At 41.7% G+C, this 20,872-nt stretch overlaps 1 protein-coding gene across 1 annotated transcript; it reads left to right on the top strand.

The window, feature by feature from the left end:
- Window positions 1-1,347: 1,347 nt before the first annotated feature.
- SMC3 (structural maintenance of chromosomes 3) lies at window positions 1,348-19,502 on the top strand. Its single transcript, XM_075215710.1, has 29 exons — window positions 1,348-1,514; window positions 3,727-3,802; window positions 3,916-3,954; window positions 4,274-4,341; window positions 4,699-4,770; window positions 4,871-4,950; window positions 5,304-5,382; window positions 6,606-6,723; window positions 6,807-6,982; window positions 7,081-7,161; window positions 7,401-7,565; window positions 7,656-7,777; window positions 8,904-9,117; window positions 9,444-9,547; window positions 9,904-10,003; window positions 10,106-10,266; window positions 11,274-11,415; window positions 11,710-11,860; window positions 13,886-14,038; window positions 14,447-14,598; window positions 14,780-14,938; window positions 15,036-15,143; window positions 15,264-15,372; window positions 15,538-15,785; window positions 15,994-16,206; window positions 16,411-16,602; window positions 16,702-16,879; window positions 18,534-18,640; window positions 19,046-19,502. Exons 1-29 carry the CDS (start codon window positions 1,500-1,502, stop codon window positions 19,115-19,117), a joined length of 3,654 nt encoding a protein of 1,217 aa, XP_075071811.1. The 5' UTR covers window positions 1,348-1,499; the 3' UTR covers window positions 19,118-19,502.
- The last annotated feature ends 1,370 nt before the right edge of the window (window positions 19,503-20,872 follow it).

The following is a 20,872-nucleotide window of genomic DNA, read 5'->3' as shown; positions in this document are numbered from 1 at the left end:
ATAATATCACATATAGTATAGTAGAGGTGTATAATATCACATATAGTATAGTACAGGTGTATAATACCACATATAGTACAGTATGTGTATATAATATCTCATATAGTATAATACAGGTTTATAATATCACATATAGTACAGTACAGGTGTATAATATCACATATAGTACAGTAGAGGTGTATAATACCACATATAGTACAGTAGAGGTGTATAATACCACATATAGTACAGTAGAGGTATATAACATTACATATAGTATAGTACAGGTGTATAATACCTCATATAGTACAGTACAGGTGTATAATATCACATATAGTACAGTAGAGGTGTACAATATCACATATAGTACAGTAGAGGTATATAATATCACATATAGTACAGTAGAGGTGTATAATACCACATATAGTACAGTATGTGTATATAATACCTCATATAGTATAGTACAGGTGTATAATATCACATATAGTACAGTACAGGTGTATAATACCACATATAGTACAGTACAGGTGTATAATACCACATATAGTACAGTAGAGGTATATAACATCACATATAGTATGTGTATATAATACCTCATATAGTATAGTAGAGGTGTATAATATCACATATAGTACAGTAGAGGTGTATAATATCACATATAGTATAGTACAGGTGTATAATATCACATATAGTACAGTAGAGGTGTATAATATCACATATAGTACAGTACAGGTGTATAATATCACATATAGTACAGTACAGGTGTATAATACCACATATAGTACAGTAGAGGTATATAACATTACATATAGTATAGTACAGGTGTATAATACCACATATAGTACAGTACAGGTGTATAATACCACATATAGTACAGTAGAGGTGTATAATACCACATATAGTACAGTAGAGGTATATAACATCACATATAGTATAGTACAGGTGTATAATACCACATATAGTACAGTAGAGGTGTATAATACCACATATAGTATAGTACAGGTGTATAATACCACATATAGTACAGTATGTGTATATAATACCTCATATAGTATAGTACAGGTGTATAATATCACATATAGTACAGTACAGGTGTATAATATCACATATAGTACAGTACAGGTGTATAATACCACATATAGTATAGTACAGGTGTATAATACCACATATAGTACAGATACATAGTGGTGTACACAATACATGGATATGGACACACTTGTAAATAACTCTCAGTTTGGCGCCATTCTTCCTCTGTGGACTGTACCATCTCCCGGGGGGGTCACCGCTGTGACCGGAGTGTGCCCGTCCTCCCAGGTCCTCAGTCGGTGTGTACCCACCACCCTACAGCCCCTCCCCCTGCCACTTGCTGCGGTCCTGTGTACCACAGGAGGAGGAGACCGCCGCCATTTTGTTTGCTGGCGGGAGACTCAGCGCTGGAAACCGAGACCCCGGGAGAACGGTCTCCGTCACCTCCAACCGGCTCTGAGTAAGAGGCGTGGGGCTTCCGGACACGGCCAACCATGTACATTAAACAGGTAAGCGGGCGAGTGTCGTGGAGAGGCCTATGTGCTGTGGAGAGGCCTGGGCCTCGCGTGATCGCGGTGCCCGGGTGTGCGCAGCCTGGGGCGGGGAGGATGAGGAGGCCTGTGCGTATATCCCTGATACCCTCTGTGTATGCCGCGTACCTCAATGCTGAAACGGTGTATTCCTGTGGCCGTCAGCTGCTGTAGAACTACAACTCCCAGCAGGCTGCCGTTCCCAGACAATGCTGGGACTTGTTCCAATACAGTTGTAGTTATCTCAGAATGATCGTATCAGTATCTCTGATTGTAGAGGAATACAATGTGTTTACTAACATTGTTACCTACACACAGATCAGCCACAACATTAAAACCAGCTGCCTAATATTGTGCAGGGTCCCCTCGTGCCACCAACACAGCCCTGACCCCTCCAGCCATGGAGCCCACAAGACCTCTGTCCTGTGGTATCTGACACCAAGACGTCATCAGCAGATCCTGTAAGTTGTGAGGTGAGGCCTCCATGGCTCGGACTTGTTTTACCATCACATCCCACAGATGCTCCATTGGACTGAGATCTGGGGAATTTAGGAACCAAGTCAACACCTTGAACTCTTTGTCATGTTCCTCAAACCATTCCTGAATAATTTCCCAGTGTGGCAGGGTGCGTTATCCTCCACTAGAAATGCCCATTAACCCAAATATACATCAAGTTCTTCTCAGTGCAGATAGATGATCTGATCCCTTATCATATAGACTATTCTTCTGGTAACTTGGAATTTGTAACACATAGTACTATACCACTTCTATGAGCTGTTCTATCATATTATCAATATGGTAAATGTTTTACTCAAATTCAAAATGTTTTGTACATCAGAGAATTCTCTAGACATACTGTTGCCATGAAGGGGTGTACTTGGTCTACAGCAATGTTATGTAGGTGGTACATCACAAAGTAATATCCACATGAATGCCAGGACCCAAAGATTCCCAGCAAAAGATTGCCCAGAGCATAACGCTGGATTGTGTTCGACCCCATAGTGCATCCTGGTGCCATCTCTTCCACAGATAAACAACGCACACTGCCGTCCACATGATGTAAAAGAAAACGTGATTCGTGAGAGCAGGCCACCTTCCGTTGCTTCATGGTCCAGTTCTGGCGCACACATGCCCATTGTAGGCGCTTTTGGGGCGGACAGAGGTTAGCATGGGCACTCTGACCGGTCTGCGGCTACACAGCAAGATGACACCTTTCTATCATAATCAGCATTAAATTTTTTCAGCAATTTGTGCTACAGTAGCTCTTCTGTGGGATTTGACTAGAGACGCTAGCCTTTGTTAATAATGATTATCAATAAAACATGGGTGCCGATGGACCACTTTTGGTAGGTATTGACCACTGCATACCGGGAACACCCCATAAGACCTGCCGTTTTGGAGATACTCTGAGCCAGTCCCACCCCTTTACAGGTGCCATTGTAACAAGATAATCAATGTTATTCACTTCACATGTCCGTGGTTTTAATGTTGTGGTTGATCGGTGTATACTGTATACATACACATGACATCTGTGTCGTGCCTCAATACACTATTACGTTATATACCATATATAAACACATGACATCAGCATGAGACTACATTCATAAAGCAAATATGCATATCTCCAGAATTCAATATCCTTTAAGGAATTTGTGCTATAGTGTTTGGAAAACATGTCTTTGTATTATGTATGATGCATAGTACAGTATAGTAGTCTACTGAAGGCTGTATTAAGTGGCTTTCCTGAGCAGGGTGCTTTGTCTACAAGTTGTTGTTTTTTTTGGTATGGTTTCGACTATTAATTGTTTTGACAGCATTCTGGTAAAAAAAGAAAAAAAAGAGAATCCTGCTGTGGTACAATTAACAGCCCAAATTTCTCCACTGAAATTGATAACAGATTTTGGCTTAATCCGTGTTTGACTTGGGTACTAGACGCTTTGGGAACTAATTCTACATTTTAGTCTATATTCACTCAAAAATATTTAGAACTTCACACATTGCATGATTGACCCTTGCAGTATTTTGTGTGTTCAATTAAAAGTTGATGTGGAAAAGTTTAGGGATGGGATCTAATTTTTTATCCATCATATTTATTGTACAGCAGCAAGAGCCATTTCACAAGCTGTAATAAAAACATTAAAGTATAAAAATCTATATATATTTTTGTCACCATCCCTATATTTCTCCCCAGGTGATCATCCAGGGCTTTCGCAGCTACAGAGATCAGACTATTGTTGATCCTTTTAGTTCAAAGCACAATGTTATTGGTGAGTGAACTTGCACGCAAGTCTTGAGGACCAAGATTGTGTATTGAGTAATTGCTGGTATGTGTGACTGTTTATTAAGTCTGTGCTAATGTGCCTGGCATTGTTTATTTCAGTGGGAAGAAATGGATCTGGCAAAAGCAATTTTTTCTACGGTAAGAACTGGGGTCTTTAGTTAGGATGTTTGTGTTTTCTTTTTTTTTCCTGTCATTATGGGATTGCAGATAACTTTTGCACTTTCTGGGATGTTTTAATAGGCTTTCTTACAAGCATACAATACTAATTTAATCTTGTGGCTGCATCATTACTTACTCTTTAATGTCCTTTGCAGAGTAAATAGAGATGTTAAACCTTTTATTTGATTATATGATTAGTTTACGTGCAACATTTGCCTGATGGAGGATAGGTGTTTGCATGCTGTGGAATCAGGTGTTATACTTTGAGGGTAACATGTTTTCCTTTCCCCCCCTCCAGCAATTCAGTTTGTTCTTAGTGATGAGTTCAGTCACCTACGGCCGGAGCAGAGGTTGGCTCTATTACATGTGAGTAACTCTTCCTCGCTGATCCTATTTCTGTATAACAAGGGGCAGGTTACTTCTATAATTACTGCCTGCTTTTAGTAGGTGTTTAATGTAACCTGCCTGTTACAGATTTCTCCCCCATTTTCATGGAGCTCTATTGAAGGGACTGTAGAAATTCTCCTCCAGCTCGGAGGGCTCATGGGGACCCATGTGCTACATAGGGATTGTGGTCATATAAAGAAGAACTCCGTTTATCATACATCCAGAGGGGCCCATTGGACCTACTGTCCTATAAATGTATCAGATTAATACATAAATGATATGACCCATTTTGTCTGATCTTCTAACAGGTTAATATTGTTTTACTTTGTTTTTCAGGAGGGAACAGGCCCCAGAGTTATTTCTGCTTTTGTGGAAATCATATTTGACAATTCTGACAACAGATTGCCGGTGAGATAAATAACAGGACTTTTATACGTTCCTCTCTGCTTTCTGCCCGCTAGTTGGCTCTATGTTATTAATCAGATTCATTAATGTCTTTCTGATTTAGATTGACAAGGAGGAAGTTTCCCTTCGAAGAGTCATTGGAGCCAAAAAGGATCAGTATTTCCTAGACAAGAAAATGGTGACGTAGGTGGCGATGCAAACATTTTACTTTTACTGGCACATTATAGACCTCCTGTATGCTGTGAAAGGAACGTTTTGTGCCCCGGACCAATCAGTTTGTAAAGAACCAGAGATGATGTTTGCTCCCAGTGCAGTGATGAATCACATTTCTATGATTATTGGTTCAACCCACAAAATCACTGTCTGTCCTGGGTGCATTACTCTGACTTGTGGTCCCTAAAATTGCTTTATATTCAATTGCAGACATTTCCCAATTAGTTTTTATATAATATTTTAATTAAATCACTTACTTGTAATACATTCTGCAGTATTGTGGATGCTTTTTCTTAAACCAAATTCTTTTTCTTTTCTTGCAGTAAGAATGATGTTATGAATCTGCTGGAAAGTGCTGGCTTTTCCCGTAGTAATCCCTATTACATAGTAAAACAGGGCAAGGTGAGGTTCATCTTGTGCTTATTTACATCTTACATAACAGATATAGATGTTGTGGTCTGACCGATAAAGGAAATGTGTTGTCATATACAGGATCTTTAATGCAGAATACTTGGGACGTGTGTGTTTCTGTGATCTGGTCTAGTTTGTAAATTAATATTGTGTTGGGTTATTTTGAGAATGCCTCGTGTTTGGTAACATAGTAATCCTGTTAATAAACCGGTGAGGGTCTTGGGGCCACCTAGGAAAGCCCATGACTTGTCTATCAGAATAACCCTGCCTGTCATACGTCCAATCCTGTATAATAGTGGGGTCTAATGTACTATCCTCTGTATTCTGTTGCATTGTCATCGTCTAGATTTCAGTAGGTTCAGAGCATCTGCTCGTTACCATTCTCCATTATCCGCTCGTCCGTGTGTTCCCAGTTTTGAAATGGGCAGGGATAGAACAACTTGAAGCCGATCACACGAGCCCCTATCCCCATCTACACGTCCCGCGTTTACCGCTATCACTATCACTGGGGTTTGAGCAGAGAAGGGGGAGAGCTTCCTGGATCTAGTAAGAGGCTCCTGTACATTTATAGCACTTGTTAACCTGCTTTAACATGAGCTTATTGTCACCAAAATGGAATAATATGCAGATTATATTGAAAGTTAAAAAAAATTTAAGTCTTCTCATTGGGGGGGGGGTGTTTTAAAAAAAATAAATAGTCAAATGCATAGTAAAACAATAAAATCCCTGACATTTATATGTAACGGCGTATTTGAAGTGCACATTATGTGTCCTATGAACATCACAGGTTGAAGTGTAAATTAATATATTTTTGGGCTTCCCCTAACTGTAAAAGTACCAAGGGTCCAAACCATGGCTAAATATGTTTTCCTCCTACAAATAATGTTCTGGTGATATGGGACAAAACACACTTGTCCTAAACCTCACTTTTGCCAGATAATGTTGAATTTAATTCCTGTCCTAGATGGTTTTCACTACAGACGGAGGTGACACCAAGGATAGCTTGGGCGACTCGGTGTCTCCCCCTCTCTCTGCACACATTAGTACTCTCTCACGTGGAGACTGGAGTCCTCCACGATTCTCCTCCGATCCCCAGTAATATATTGAACAAAACTTGACCAGTATGAAGATTTTTTAATATCTGTTTTTTTTCATCAAAGTTGAGGAAATACAAACTGAAATGTCAGTGAATACCATTGATTTCCCCCCTGCAGATTAACCAGATGGCAACAGCTCCTGACTCCCAAAGGCTGAAACTGCTCCGGGAAGTAGCTGGGACCAGAGTGTATGATGAGCGTAAAGAAGAAAGTATCTCGCTAATGAAGGAGACTGGTCAGTAACTGCTCCGATGGGAGCTCTGTGTGTGGAAGCTACGTCTACTCTCTGGTGACATCTTCTGTTTTGATTCCATTCAGAGGGTAAACGTGAAAAGATTAATGAACTTCTGAAGTACATTGAGGAGCGGTTACACACGCTGGAGGAAGAGAAGGAAGAGCTGGCGCAGTACCAGAAGTGGGATAAGATGAGGAGAGCTTTGGAATATACCATCTACAACCAGGAGCTGAACGAGACGCGAGCCAAGCTGGATGAGGTACGTCCCCCCACTCTCCAGTCCATCACAAGTAATCTGCCTGGAACCGTGTTTGTGGGATTGTCCAGGTCACGTGTAATATCTTGTGTCTTCTGTAGCTTTCCTCAAAGCGCGAGACAAGTGGGGAGAAATCAAGACAGCTGAGAGATGCCCAGCAGGATGCCAGGGATAAGATGGAGGTGAGAACCAGTACTATGAGATAAAGGAGAATAAATACATTTGGGCTGTGTATCTGATTGAGGAAAACAATGACAATGTTTTGTATCTGTACAGAACGAGAGCAGAGGAAATCAGTCTTTGTTGTTTCTCCTTTGTGAATATTTTAGGAAACGTAATTATTCTGCTGGGGAGATACTGGTTTATCAGAAGCCATATATATATGCCCTGTTTTTATTCTGTGCCTTTTTGTCTTTGGTAGGACATTGAGCGTCAAGTGCGGGAGATGAAAGCCAAGATATCGGCAATGAAGGAGGAGAAGGAGCAGCTGAGTTCCGAGAGGCAGGAGCAGATAAAGCAGAGGACTAAACTGGAGCTGAAAGCCAAGGACCTCCAAGATGAACTGGCTGGGAACAGCGAGCAGAGGGTAACTATCTGCATTGGGTGACTGGTCCATCTGCTCTCTGTAATCATTGCGTTTATTACAACTTCTAACCGCAATTGGTTTTTATTCAAGAAACGACTCTTAAAAGAAAGACAGAAATTACTGGAGAAGATTGAGGAAAAGCAGAAGGAGCTTCAAGAAACGGAGCCTAAATTCAGCAGTGTAAAACAGAAAGAAGAAAGCGGGATTGCGAGGTCTGTATTTATTTGTCACTGTACGGTTCATTTACTTACATCCAGCATTTCTATCCCTGTCTCGTTTTCCTTCCTTTATGAGAATACTCCAATGTCTTCCGTGAGATCATACAATTATCTCTTATTGGATGGCTCCCAACAAACCCAAAATTATTTGATCTAATTAAAAAGATCTTTCAGAAATGTCATTCCCTTTGATCACAATCAAACAATTATATCACTGTGGGTGGGCAGATTGAAAGATTTCATTAATTTTTTTTGCTCATGACCATTCTGTTACAAACTGTTCATGAATGAGACAGTTTCTATAAAAAATGAATGAAATAGTTTTGTGGGGGGGTTAAAAGTTCTCTGCTGAATGTCAGAGGATAAGCTCTACTAGAACATAATCATTATCATATTATTCTTTAGTTCCAAAGTTGTTCTCCTGACCATGTTTAGGTTTAGGGTTAATGGGTGCTTAGTGTATTGTGACAGGGAACCAGTATTGTGTCTGTGTGGTCCTCGTGTGCTTCTGTTTTTATCCACCCACCCCCTGAATTAGCTTAAATAAAAATAAGTCCTCTTATGTGTTCTTTATAAAACTAAGCAGGCAGACGGACTGTTACAGGTTTTGTACCATGACCACGATGTTATAACGCACCTTTAGTATACAGTACATTATATCCATCGTCTAAACATAATGGAGGCAGCCAGCTTATAAACCGCACTAACCTCATCAATTCATTAGGAATTAGCGCTGTCAATATAATCACTAATTCTACTGAACAGCATTTAATAGCTGCCTTTACTAGTACTCATTTACTTACATTTAGGTGCACAATTTGTACAAAACTGCAGCAACAAATCTGCTTTTCCCTGTTTAATGGAGGTTCGACAATGAAGCAAGTGATTGTTTGCTGTGGCTCAGTGTACAATATTAGTAAATGAGCATTAAAGTGTTGGTAATATGTTCACTTCTAAGGAATAACGTAATATTCTGATGCTTTTTTTTTTTTCATTTCTTTTTAACCTGGAACTGCTTTCACCTCTGCAAGAACGTTGACAGTGTTGGTGGTTCTGGGCTTTTTGCATTGTGTTAGAGGTGTATTTTCTTTTTCTAATGTTACTGTAAAACTTGATCTAGGCTGGCACAGGCCACGCAGGAGAGAACAGATCTGTATGCCAAGCAAGGACGTGGCAGTCAGTTCACATCTAAGGAAGAGCGAGATAAATGGATTAAAAAGGAGTTAAAGTCCTTGGATCAGGCTATAAATGACAAGAAACGGCAGATTGCCACCATACACAAAGACCTGGAGGATACAGAGGCAAATAAGGAGAAGAATCTGGAGCAGTACACTGTAAGTAGGTCTGTGTTGTGCTTTGTCTTGTGGTTCCTGCTATGGATATAATGGGTGGACTGGATTGAAGACTAAATGGTCTTTGCTGCAAGTTGTGACTCATGGTTTTGAGTCACTGATGTATTTAGCTCATCTGTTATTAGACCTTGATAGAGGTCTAGGATGCAGCGGTTCCTTGGGAGATAGAACCACTAGTCCCAGCAGTCCTGCAGCAGCTACAGGGCCACCTGTAACCTAACTCTTCCCTAGACCTGGTAAAATATTAGAAATGTGCAGTTTTTACATGATTGTTACTTTGATTTTTCTACATATATCTTATTACTTAGAAATTAGATCAAGATCTTAGCGAGGTGAAAGCTCGGGTGGAGGAACTGGATAAGAAATACTATGAAGTGAAGAATAAGAAAGATGAGCTGCAGAGTGAGAGGAAGTAAGTCTTGGCCCCGGATTCGGTTATGGGTGATAGCTGGGGAGATTGGCCCCTTCTCCGAGTACTTTTATTCCTGTTTATGTGAATGCAGCCTATCGATACCCATTGTTACCACCTCAGTGATGGTGCTGCTTCCTTCCCTCTTGTGATTATTGATTCCACCTACATATGGCTCCCTACGTATAAGCTATGGGTGCTCTCTAAATGACAAATTGTAAGAGAGTTGGGCAATAAATTCACTAACCCACAGATCTCATGCTGGGAAGCAACCTTCTTATGGTTTCTGTTGTCCCATTTCCCACCTCTTTATCTTAGTAATTTACTCGGTAGTGATATAAACCATCCTGTGTCCTCAGTTACTTGTGGCGGGAGGAGAATGCGGAGCAGCAGGCCCTTGCAGCCAAGAGAGAGGATCTGGAGAAGAAACAGCAGCTTCTCCGCGCTGCCACAGGAAAGGTGACCTTACTGGAATTATCTCCATACTAAACATCCATGTGTGTCTTGGTGCATGGCCAGTTGTGTGTAGTGTAAGATTCTTACAGGCTGTTCTGTTGTCAGGCAATTTTGAACGGCATTGACAGCATCAACAAGGTTCTGGAGCACTTCAGACGGAAAGGCATCAACCAGCACGTCATGAGCGGCTATCACGGGATCGTCATGAATAACTTCGACTGTGATCCGGCTTTCTACACTTGTGTCGAAGTCACTGCCGGAAACAGGTAACGTTTCCCCACATTGAATATCTGTGTATGATGACATTGTACAACTCATTATCGTTCTCTGCGTACCGGGATGAGGCAGTTGGTTTGTGAAACGTTTCCTGTGTTTCACCCTTTCTGCTGCATAATTATAAATTGCTACTGAATCGAGGCAATGAAGAGTGTAGACTGGCACCTCTGAATAGTAGGTTGTGATTAAAGGGAGTCTGCCTAGAAAAGTGTTGGTATTCTGTGGGGTTTTGTTTTCAGACAAAAAAAAATCAAAAATCGCCCTTTGGCAAAATATTTTTAAACATTTTTTCTTTGCACACTCAGTATAGCTTTCCAATATAACATTGTAATACTAACATGTGTACTGTAATGTTTATATTTTTCTCACTCTTGGTTTGAAGTTGCTGTTTGTGTCGCTCTTTATCTTCATAAGAGCACAGCTGCCTTCTCATAAATCACAATATTCGCTGTGTAATAATAGTACAATCACATATTACATCCTACTGACATGTCATTGTGGCTGGGAGAGAAAACAGCGGCAGCAACTGAGGATTTACCTAATTATTGAAACGAGAAAACATTAACAGACTAGAGCTTTATATGCCATTTCTTCTCCCAATACATAACTGCAAGCTTTTATGGTATGATTATAATTAACACTGCATATAAATTATAGCTGGTTGGAAACCAATATTGCAAAGGAAGACTCTGTGTATTTTAAAATCTATATTCCTGGACTTGGGAGGATATTTTCATGTATACAGCGTGAATTATCCGAGATAAAATAACCATTTGTACAACTAGTAAAGTGAGGAAATGCTCTGAATGTGAGGAGGTCGTAATTGGAGTATATATCTAAATACAGGACTACTGAACTGCACATTGAGAGGCTTGTACAGCCATATTGTCCGGTATCTGCCACTGAATATGTATGTGAGGCTGGTGGATAATCAGGATATATAGAGAAGAGATACATTTATAGGGGTCATAACTGAAATCACCTGTCTCTCCACCAGGTTGTTCTATCATATTGTGGATTCGGATGAGGTCAGCACCAAGATCTTAGTGGAATTTAACAAGATGAACCTTCCAGGAGAGGTCACTTTCCTTCCTCTCAATAAGCTGGATGTGAGAGACACGGCCTATCCAGAGACCAACGTGAGTGATTCACAACCTGGCTGTTATGTCTGAGGCCGTAGATCCGTTGTTCTGAGTTATTGTCCGTAGGCTGCACAACTGTATGACACTAGATTACATGCGCTTCACGTTCCTCAGGTTATCACTGATCAAACGTACAGGAATAAATCCAATTTAAGGAATACATTTAATTTGCACTTTTATAGAGATGAGGAAATAGTTGTTTCTGGGTCCATTTCCTAATGAAAAATTTACTTCAGTTTTTTTTTTCCCATGTCTATAATTGTTATATATTTTAATGCATATGTTTGCCAGGACGCTATCCCAATGATCAGCAAGCTCCGATACAATCACCGGTTTGATAAAGCATTTAAACACGTTTTTGGGAAGACGCTTATTTGCCGCAGTATGGAGGTGTCCACGCAGCTAGCCCGGGCGTTTACAATGGATTGTATCACCCTGGAAGGTAAGTGTTACCCCCACCTCTGATTATTTTGTATAGGTTTCTGTGCCAGCTAAGAACTGCAGTGAGTGGATTATTCTGTTGGCTTCTGTCAGTGGAACAAATTAGCATTTTAACTTGCAGCGTTCTAGATTTAATTTGATCTTGGAAGCGATCCTACATAAATATGAATTCCAGACCCCACTAAATGGGATTAGGGGATCAGATTTCTGCTTTTTATACAGCAGCTGTTGCACATGAAAACATTCATCAACAATATCCTTCGTCTAAACGCTCCACATAATCTGTGCTGAAGCTTCTCTATCAGCAGCCAATCTGCTCACACTAACTTTTCCTATGTTTGTTTGAAGTTATTATACTGGATATAACTACATATGTTCACCCCAAGAATGTGCTTAATTGCCTACTAAATAATGTGCTTTGTCCGGATACAGAGCTTAAAAGATGTCTTCTCCTTCAACTTAGTAGAGCGCAACTAACGATGGTGTTAACCTCTACCCACATGGGGCACTTGAACAAAAAGATCTCCTCCTATCCTTACTTAATCCCTTCTCCAGCCGGGGTGCTCAGTTTTTCACATTCCCTCAGTAAGGAGGTTAGGACCGTGGGCATCTCCTGTTTGCTGAGTATTTCTCAAACAGCTGAGGGCCACAAAACCAGCGTTTCCCTGGTCCTTTCACAGGGTTTGTGACATTAACATTTTCCTCATGACACCTTCAGTCTGCTTCATCTATTGACTTCCCAGTTGTAACCTAGCAGGGGGCTAGCACTCGGGTCTCTTAAGGTGTCAGTCTCTGCGTTGTTGGTTTTTCCAGAGGTCGCTGCTTTCCAGAGGTTAGAATTATCCACATGTTTCATCACCTGGTACTTCACTTGGTGCGTCCCTCTCTCCTCTAGCTCCTACCACCAGTTATTCCTCTGTCTGCTCAGTCTAAAGTCGCCCTTCTCCTGTTCATATGATCCGCCTGGAGGGTGTCTGAGCTGGCAGCGGAAATTTAGATTCCTCCACTCATTGTTCCCCATGGAATCTCCATCTCTAGCACAGTGGTTTATGGCACACAGGCATTTTGTGCACCGCATGCTGGAGCCCCAAAGTCTGGGGAAAATAGTTTTTAAGCACTGGGTTCCAAGGATTTACATACGTGGGCACAACGCACTCGTGTACTAATTTGCTTCATGGCACCCATGTGAGATCATACAATTCTTTAGGGGTTGAAGTAGCAGAAAAGCTATAATTTTCAAATCATTTCTTTTAATAATAATTTTCTTATTCATATGGGAAATTAACATTTTAAAGGTAATGTGCATCATTTGCAACACAATTTATCAAAATAAATCGCTAGACCGATATCTCCTCTAAATATCCTCCTCTGAGCGCAGTAATCCAGTTTCATTGGTCATACTACAACATATTGTGATGGGTACTAGCTCAGGCAGCAGCTGTTGGGTCAGGGCCTCTTGTTTTGGTGTGAAATGAAAGAGTCTCCATTCAGAAGGCTCTGAGTTTATTACAAGACTGGATAAAGAACACCTATCCACCATTCAGGGCACTCCCTCGCTGCTCTGCTCCTCGAGCCAGTGGGCAGCTAAGACCACTTATTCTCTCTTAGTGGCTGCACACAGGAACTCACACTCACTTTATCTGTGAAGTTCCCTCAGGTAGATACTGTAATCAGTCTTTGTAGATCCTCTCGCCTGCCTCTTGCAGGACACACTCCAGACCCCTCACTCTGCTGTCTTGTGAGCTCTCTCCCTAGAGCTGTCTCCTCAGCCCCTCTCTGGGCTGACTCCTCGGGTCTCTTTCAGTTGACACAGGGGCTTCACTGGGCCTTCTCCTCTTCCCACTAAGCCTCTGTCTGGCGGATACCAGTCCTATAGAACAGACCCCTTGCCTGTCTCAAACTGTTCCTCCCTCTTCCCAGTAACCACCACAATATAATTTATGATTTTCAAATTATGAAGTTGTATAATTAGGGCCTCTGCATATTTGAGGTATTTCCTTTCTAAATGGATCAATTCTTGTGACAGGGGACCAGGTCAGCCACCGGGGTGCACTGACCGGTGGTTATTACGACACAAGAAAGTCCCGGCTGGAACTACAGAAAGATGTTCGGAAGGTAGAGGATGAACTTCATGCTCTGGAGGCAAAACTGAACGAGAACCTGCGGAGAAACATTGAGCGTATCCTTTTGTGGCTAAATAAGTCTAAGTAGATCTGCTGGTCTGTGGCAGATCTCTGATCACTTGCATGTTTGTTTGTTGTTTTTACACTAGATCCCCCCATATGTACGCAGGTATAAATCATGGTGCACCTAGGGTTCATCTGGTCCTGGATTTAAATAAAAAATGAGTCTACATTTCAGCTGTGCAATTCCTACATCCGTGTGCAAGTATTGCATTGTTGCATAGAGAGCAATGCACCTACATGATGCATCTGTACAAAGTTCCATCTGAATGTCTTTGCATCATCCCCGCTGTGTCTTTTCATTGATATTTGTGTTGTGGTGCCTTCAAGCATAGAAGAGCCAACTGTGATATAAATGTAGAGCAGTCTGCATGATGTAATGTACGTTCCTTAGCGCCGTGCAGGAATTAATAATGAAATTGATCAGCTGATGAATCAGATGCAGCAGATTGAAACACAGCAGAGGAAGTTTAAAGCATCTCGGGACAGTATATTGTCGGAGATGAAGATGCTGAAGGAGAAGCGTCTGCAGTCTGAGAAGACATTCATGCCAAAGGTAGGCTCTTCTGTCATGTATAATGAATGGAATTGGATTTTTTATTTTTTTTTAATTGAATTAAGGCTCACGCTAAAACAAAAGCTTACTACTTTATGTTTTTTTTGTAAAAGGTGAGATACAAACATCAGATGTTAAATAGTCTGGCATGTTCCTGACGTGTCCCTATTATTTTTCACAGCAACGTAGCTTGCAAAGCTTGGAGGCCAGTTTACATGCCATGGAGTCGACCCGGGAGTCTTTAAAAGCAGAGCTGGGAACAGACTTATTATCACAGCTCAGTCTGGATGACCAGAAGAGGGTGGATGCCCTGAACGATGAGATTCGACAGTTACAGCAAGTAGGTCACATAAAAGCTCTAACTGCATGTTTGTGGGGTTTTCGGAGTGTTTAGTGGGATTGTCGGAATGTTCAGAAATGTAATTTTCTGTTTCTAGGAAAACCGGCAACTTCTGAATGAGAGAATCAAGTTGGAGGGGACAATCACTCGAGTAGAAACGTATCTCAATGAGAATCTACGGAAGCGACTGGACCAGGTGGAACAGGTGAGCAGGTCTTCAGATCCCGATGGCTTTGTAGGGACAGTACAAGAAAGCCTCTCTTTATGAATTGCTATCTGATTTGGTGGTGATTTATGAATGTGTGGTTTGCTCGACACGTCGCAGGAACTGAATGAGTTGAGAGAGACCGAGGGAGGCACGGTTCTCACAGCAACCACGTCTGAACTGGAGGCCATCAACAAACGGGTGAAGGACACGTTGGCGCGATCAGAAGGTGAATATCTCGGCGTAGTTTTTATTGCCCATCGCTAGATTTTGTTTTTGTTGTATGCTTTATTTTTACACTGTTCATTTGCACTCATGCAAGAATAACTGAATGGGATAAACGATTGAGGGCTCCTATTTAGGGACGGCTTCTTACCAAACTGTCTTGTGTTAGGTCTTGATGTTACCATCGATAAAACCGAAGTGGAGATAAAAGATCTTGTGAAGAGCATGGATCGATGGAAGAACATGGAGAAGGACCATATGGATGCCATTAACCATGACACAAAGGAGCTTGAGAAGATGACCAACCGGCAGGGAATGTTGCTGAAGAAAAAGGAGGAATGTATGAAGAAAATCCGAGAGCTGGGCTCCTTACCTCAGGAGGCGTTTGAAAAATATCAAACCTTAAGTTTAAAACAGGTAAATTATGTCTACTCTTCTCCCTAACACCAGTGGGTTCGTCCCTAGACGGGTTGTATTCAAGGTCCCCGTTTTGTATCCTAACTAAACCGATAACTATTTTGAGAGGGTTTTTGCTGTGATGATAACGTTTTAGTGCTAAAGAAGTTTCATTATTGCTCCAGTTTATTTTGTATTTCATTCGTTTCCTTGTGGTTTTTGATTGCAGTTATTCCGGAAGCTGGAACAGTGTAACACGGAGCTTAAGAAGTACAGCCACGTCAATAAGAAAGCCTTGGATCAGTTTGTGAATTTCTCAGAGCAGAAAGAAAAGCTCATTAAGCGCCAGGAAGAGCTGGACCGCGGTCACAAGTCCATCATGGAGCTGATGAATGTCCTGGAGCTGCGGAAATATGAGGCCATCCAGCTCACCTTTAAGCAGGTTGGATATTCAGCCAAACGTAGGCAAAAGTTTGCGATTTGTAGTTTATCGTCAGAAATGCCGTCTATTAGACTAATACGTCTCTTTTCATTTACTCATATTTGTAGGTATGTTTTATGTGGATGGTTATATTATCCAACTCTAAAACTATTGCCTGTTGATTTTGTTTGAAATAAACATTAACTTGAACACAACTTGTTCTAGGTGTCGAAGAACTTCAGTGAAGTGTTCACCAAGCTGGTGCCTGGTGGGAAAGCCACGCTGGTGATGAAGAAAGGCGACATCGAGGGCAGTCAGTCGCAGGATGAAGGGGAGGGCAATGCGGACAGTGAGAAGGGCTCCAGCTCGCATAGCAGCGTCCCATCTGTCGACCAGTTCACTGGAGTCGGCATCCGGGTAATGTCCAAATGTGTGTGCGTGAGAGAGAGCAGTGCCGTGCAGCTAGATACAGGGCGTGTGGATACATACTGAGCCTCGTGTCCCTATCTTCCACAGGTCTCATTCACAGGGAAGCAGGCGGAGATGAGAGAGATGCAGCAGCTCTCTGGGGGTCAGAAGTCTTTGGTGGCTTTGGCCTTGATCTTTGCCATCCAGAAATGTGATCCAGCTCCCTTCTACCTGTTTGATGAGATTGACCAGGCTTTGGACGCGCAGCACAGAAAGGCCGTGTCAGGTAACTCTTGTTCTCTGATAATGACATATCTTATAACCGACGTGTGTGTCTGTGTATATTGGCCTTTGTTGCGTACAGCAGCTGGGAATCAGATTTATATCTTGCCAAGTGAAGCTTTGGGTCACCAGAGGTAAATCTTTGAGAATCGTAAGTTCATCACATATTCTACCACACCAGATGTGGATCTCACTGCTGGCAGTTCTGTGACCATTCCAGGTCTTCTACATTTTGTCTTCTGTATTCTTCTGAAGTTTGGATCAGAAGGGTATCGGATGTCAGTCATCGCCCCAGATGTCTTTTTCAGACATAACCTTCTTTCTCAAGGCCCCTTTTTTATCAGCCCTTAAAGAGCAGCCTTTAACAGTGTAACCCTTGAAGCCATGATTCTTCAAACCGCTGCTCGAAAACCTTCCTCTATTTTTCTCGTACCACAGGCTTTGGAAACATATTTGGGTATATTTACAAAACTGGGTTTGAAAAAAGTGAAGATGTTGCCTATAGCAACCAATCAGATTATGGCTATCATTTTGTAGAATGCACTAAATAAATGAAAGCTGGAATCTGATTGGTTGCTATAGGCAACATCTCCACTTTTTCAACCCGCAGTTTAGTAAATATACCCAATAGTGTTTGGTGTGTGGGAGAGGGTTTCCCACCACAGGTTTTCCCACTTTCTCATTTGCTCCTATTCTTTGGAGGGGCTGGGGTGTATCTGTCTGGGTTTGAGATCCCCCAAGGTGCATATTTCTGCCATTTCAGTGCCAATAAGCTCACTTTCCAGATGTAACCATTTTCTCTCCAGTATCTCCCTGGGACCTTGCCTTTGTTCTGAAGGGCAAAAAGGGACCCTGTAAATCCATCTGTTTGTTCCCCCTCATCTCCGTCACCTAAATCTCTTGCCACCTGTGCCACCAGGAGAAGACCGTATTCACTTTCAACAATGGGTGGTTTCGAGTTTCTCTAACTTTTTTTTTTTTTTTTTTTGCTTAAAACAGGGCTCTAGATTCCAGTTGGTCTTTTCTATTAGCAAAGCTTTAAAATCCATTGTAAACTGGATTAAATAGTACTTGGCAGGTCACTTACTGTTAGATCCAGTATGCCTGGACCTATTGGTACAGAAGAGAAGACCTGTGTTTCTGTATATCATTGAGGGGATGTCCTATTAACGTCACTGCACAGTGCACTCATGCATGCAGCCACAGCCTGGCCAGGAGCTGAACATAACTGTTGTGGCCATCAGTGACAAGTGTGTGTGGGGGTAGGAATGGCAGCATCCCCCATCTTTAAAGGCCATTTATAAACAGCTGTTTGGAGGTACGGGATCTCCAGAAGAACAGATTATGAAAGGGTTTAAGGTTATGCATAGAGACAGTTTACAATCCAAGCCAGTTACATGGCAGGAATCCCCAAATGGATTAAAATAAAGCTTTTTGCCTGGCCAATAAATAAAAGTATATTTCACAGCCTCACATGTGAGCCAGAGATGGTTTCACATAACATGGCCTCTCTGTAATATCAGTCACATGACCTAAAATACTCTACATTTTGCATCATTTTATTTTGTATTACATTGATTTTCATCTGTACATCAGTCAGATTCCTGTAATGCTGTGTGTCACTGTGTCACCTCCGTCTTGTTCGCTTCCATCCACAGATATGATCATGGAACTTGCGTCTCACGCTCAGTTTATTACGACAACCTTCAGGCCTGAACTACTGGAATCCGCTGATAAGTTTTATGGGGTGAAATTTAGAAATAAGGTAAAATTATTGTATTCACGTGATGAGAATTACTGGGTAACTGAGCACTACATATACATGTTTATATAAACTGCGAACTGACAGCAATCCTTACATTTCACACATAATTTATCTGCTTGCTCCACAAGTTCTCACACACGGGGGGGGGCCCACAGTATGTACTGATCACAAGACACCCTGCACACATACTTCTATACCTGGGTTTGGTATCTGTATTAGTATAACTGCGCAGTGATTGGGTTTGGTTAGTATCGCACGGTAAGTGTTCTCTGTTAGTGTTAGATACACGTGTAGGATACAGTTCAGGCTTATAACGTGATAGGCCAAGATTGGTGATTGGATGGCAGAGACAAAATGATCCAGAAGTGATCTATTTAATGTTTCCTCTAATTTGTGCTCCTGCAGGTGAGTCACATTGACGTGATTACAGCAGAACAGGCCAAGGACTTTGTGGAAGATGACACCACCCACGGCTGAGCCGTCCGTCAACCATTTCACTGGAAGACATTGTACAAAGTGTTACCTGTTGTTATATTTGCATCGGGTTCTGTATATTTAAGTGTTAATATTTTGCGCTTGTTTAGTCAGTTTTTCAGGAACTATTTTAATACATTGAGCCGCAAGCTTTGCGTATTTTCTACAATGAATCTGTGTCTTCATGAACTGTATATTGTTGCAATAGGATTTTATGTACCTGATTACTTTTTGGGCTGTCTCTATTAGCATTTGCCCTGTGCTGTTTTTATGCATTTCAACTCATGTTTTTACCTCACTGCCTTGTGTGTATCTTCTTTTAAATGACTGTTGATTTTTATGGCTTTGCGAACTCAGTCGTCTAATAAATCCTTGTATACGTTCCAAATCTGTCATTGCGCCTTTCACCAGCTTCTTACATTATGTAACAACTTTACCTACTACTGTACAGCTTGACCTATACCACTTTCACATTGCCTCCTCGGCCATATCCTGGATATATGAACCTGGGATATTCCCGGGGCACAGAGCCTCCCACCCCTGCAAATTCATGGGTCTACCAGATGGCAACATCACAAGATGAGCTTTGATTGGCTCCTCTTGTGATGTAAGTAAGAATAACCCTCCAAAAGACCCGGGTCATCTGACCTGGGAACTAGCTGGGGACCTGTTCACATTCAGCCTCGTCCCGGGTCGTCAAGGCTTGCCCTGAATATAACCTGGGTTTTTGAGGCAGTGTGAACAGGGTATAAAGGCAACAGGCTCTAGCCTTTTTTTCTTTGTTTTTATGTGGAAAAAGTAACGTAAACCGGTGGTAAATGACAAAGTACCGCTGAGCAACATCAGTTCACTTGAAACAAAAGTATTTGAAGATCAAATAGACTACAATTATTATAAGACAGATTCCAAAGTAAGGACCTCTTACAGGTGGCTACAGGGTCTCGACAATAGATTACATTGTGCAGTGGTGTAAATTCAGCCTAGGCCGGCAGTGTCACTGCACCCTCCTGTGGGCCTGCTGGTCTTTACAAACCTCTTATCAACCCGTTAACTCTGGAAATTTGAAAAAGCTATAGAAACGCTTAAAGATGATTTCAGTATAACGGGCACAGCACAAACAAATTGGTGTCAGTTACTGGTTTAGAAGTGGTAGACAGCAAGGAATCATCATCATCACCATAATAAATGCGCTATACAAGAAGACATAGTAAAACTTTACAGGACAAAGTGGAAGAATTATACAATCAAATTGTATTACAAGTTCCTGAATCTAGAAAATATTCTGTGTATGTAACATCTTTGTTTGAACAGGAGGACCTTGACCTTATCTATGAGGAGTCTATGTTCTCCTGATGTTTGCGTGGGTTTCCTCCTGGTGCTCCGGTTTCCTACCACACTCCAAAAACATACTGGTAGGTTAATTGGCTGCTAACAAATTGACTCTAGTATATGTGTGTGTATGTTAGGGGATTTAGACTAAGCTCCAATGGGGCAGGGACTGATGTGCATGAGTTCTTTGTACAGCGCTGCGGAATTAGTGGCGCTATATAACTAAATGATGATGATGAAGATCAGCAGTATATATTCCGTCAGAAATGGGGTGTCCCGCATCAGGTGTATGGTCACCCTATCATGTCGGTTGTACTGTGAGGGCTGATTGCCTTCGGGAGGTCGTAGGACGCCCTACGGTGACCACGAGAGGCCGAGGACACGTCCTGCGCTGTCCGTTGTCCTCAGACCTCAGGCACACAGAGTCCT

This window comes from Mixophyes fleayi, chromosome 6 (assembly GCF_038048845.1).
Source record: "Mixophyes fleayi isolate aMixFle1 chromosome 6, aMixFle1.hap1, whole genome shotgun sequence".
Lineage (NCBI taxonomy): Eukaryota > Metazoa > Chordata > Amphibia > Anura > Limnodynastidae > Mixophyes > Mixophyes fleayi.
The sequence above is the reverse complement of the archived record's forward strand: the minus strand, read 5'-3'. Positions and strand labels throughout refer to the sequence as shown.

Excerpts from the sequence above, each read along its gene's own strand:
- SMC3 (XM_075215710.1), top strand. Across the intron at positions 7,778-8,903 it reads GAAGAAAGCGGGATTGCGAG|GCTGGCACAGGCCACGCAGG; the intron begins GTCTGTATTTAT and ends AACTTGATCTAG. Across the intron at positions 16,603-16,701 it reads TCACTGGAGTCGGCATCCGG|GTCTCATTCACAGGGAAGCA; the intron begins GTAATGTCCAAA and ends TATCTTCCACAG.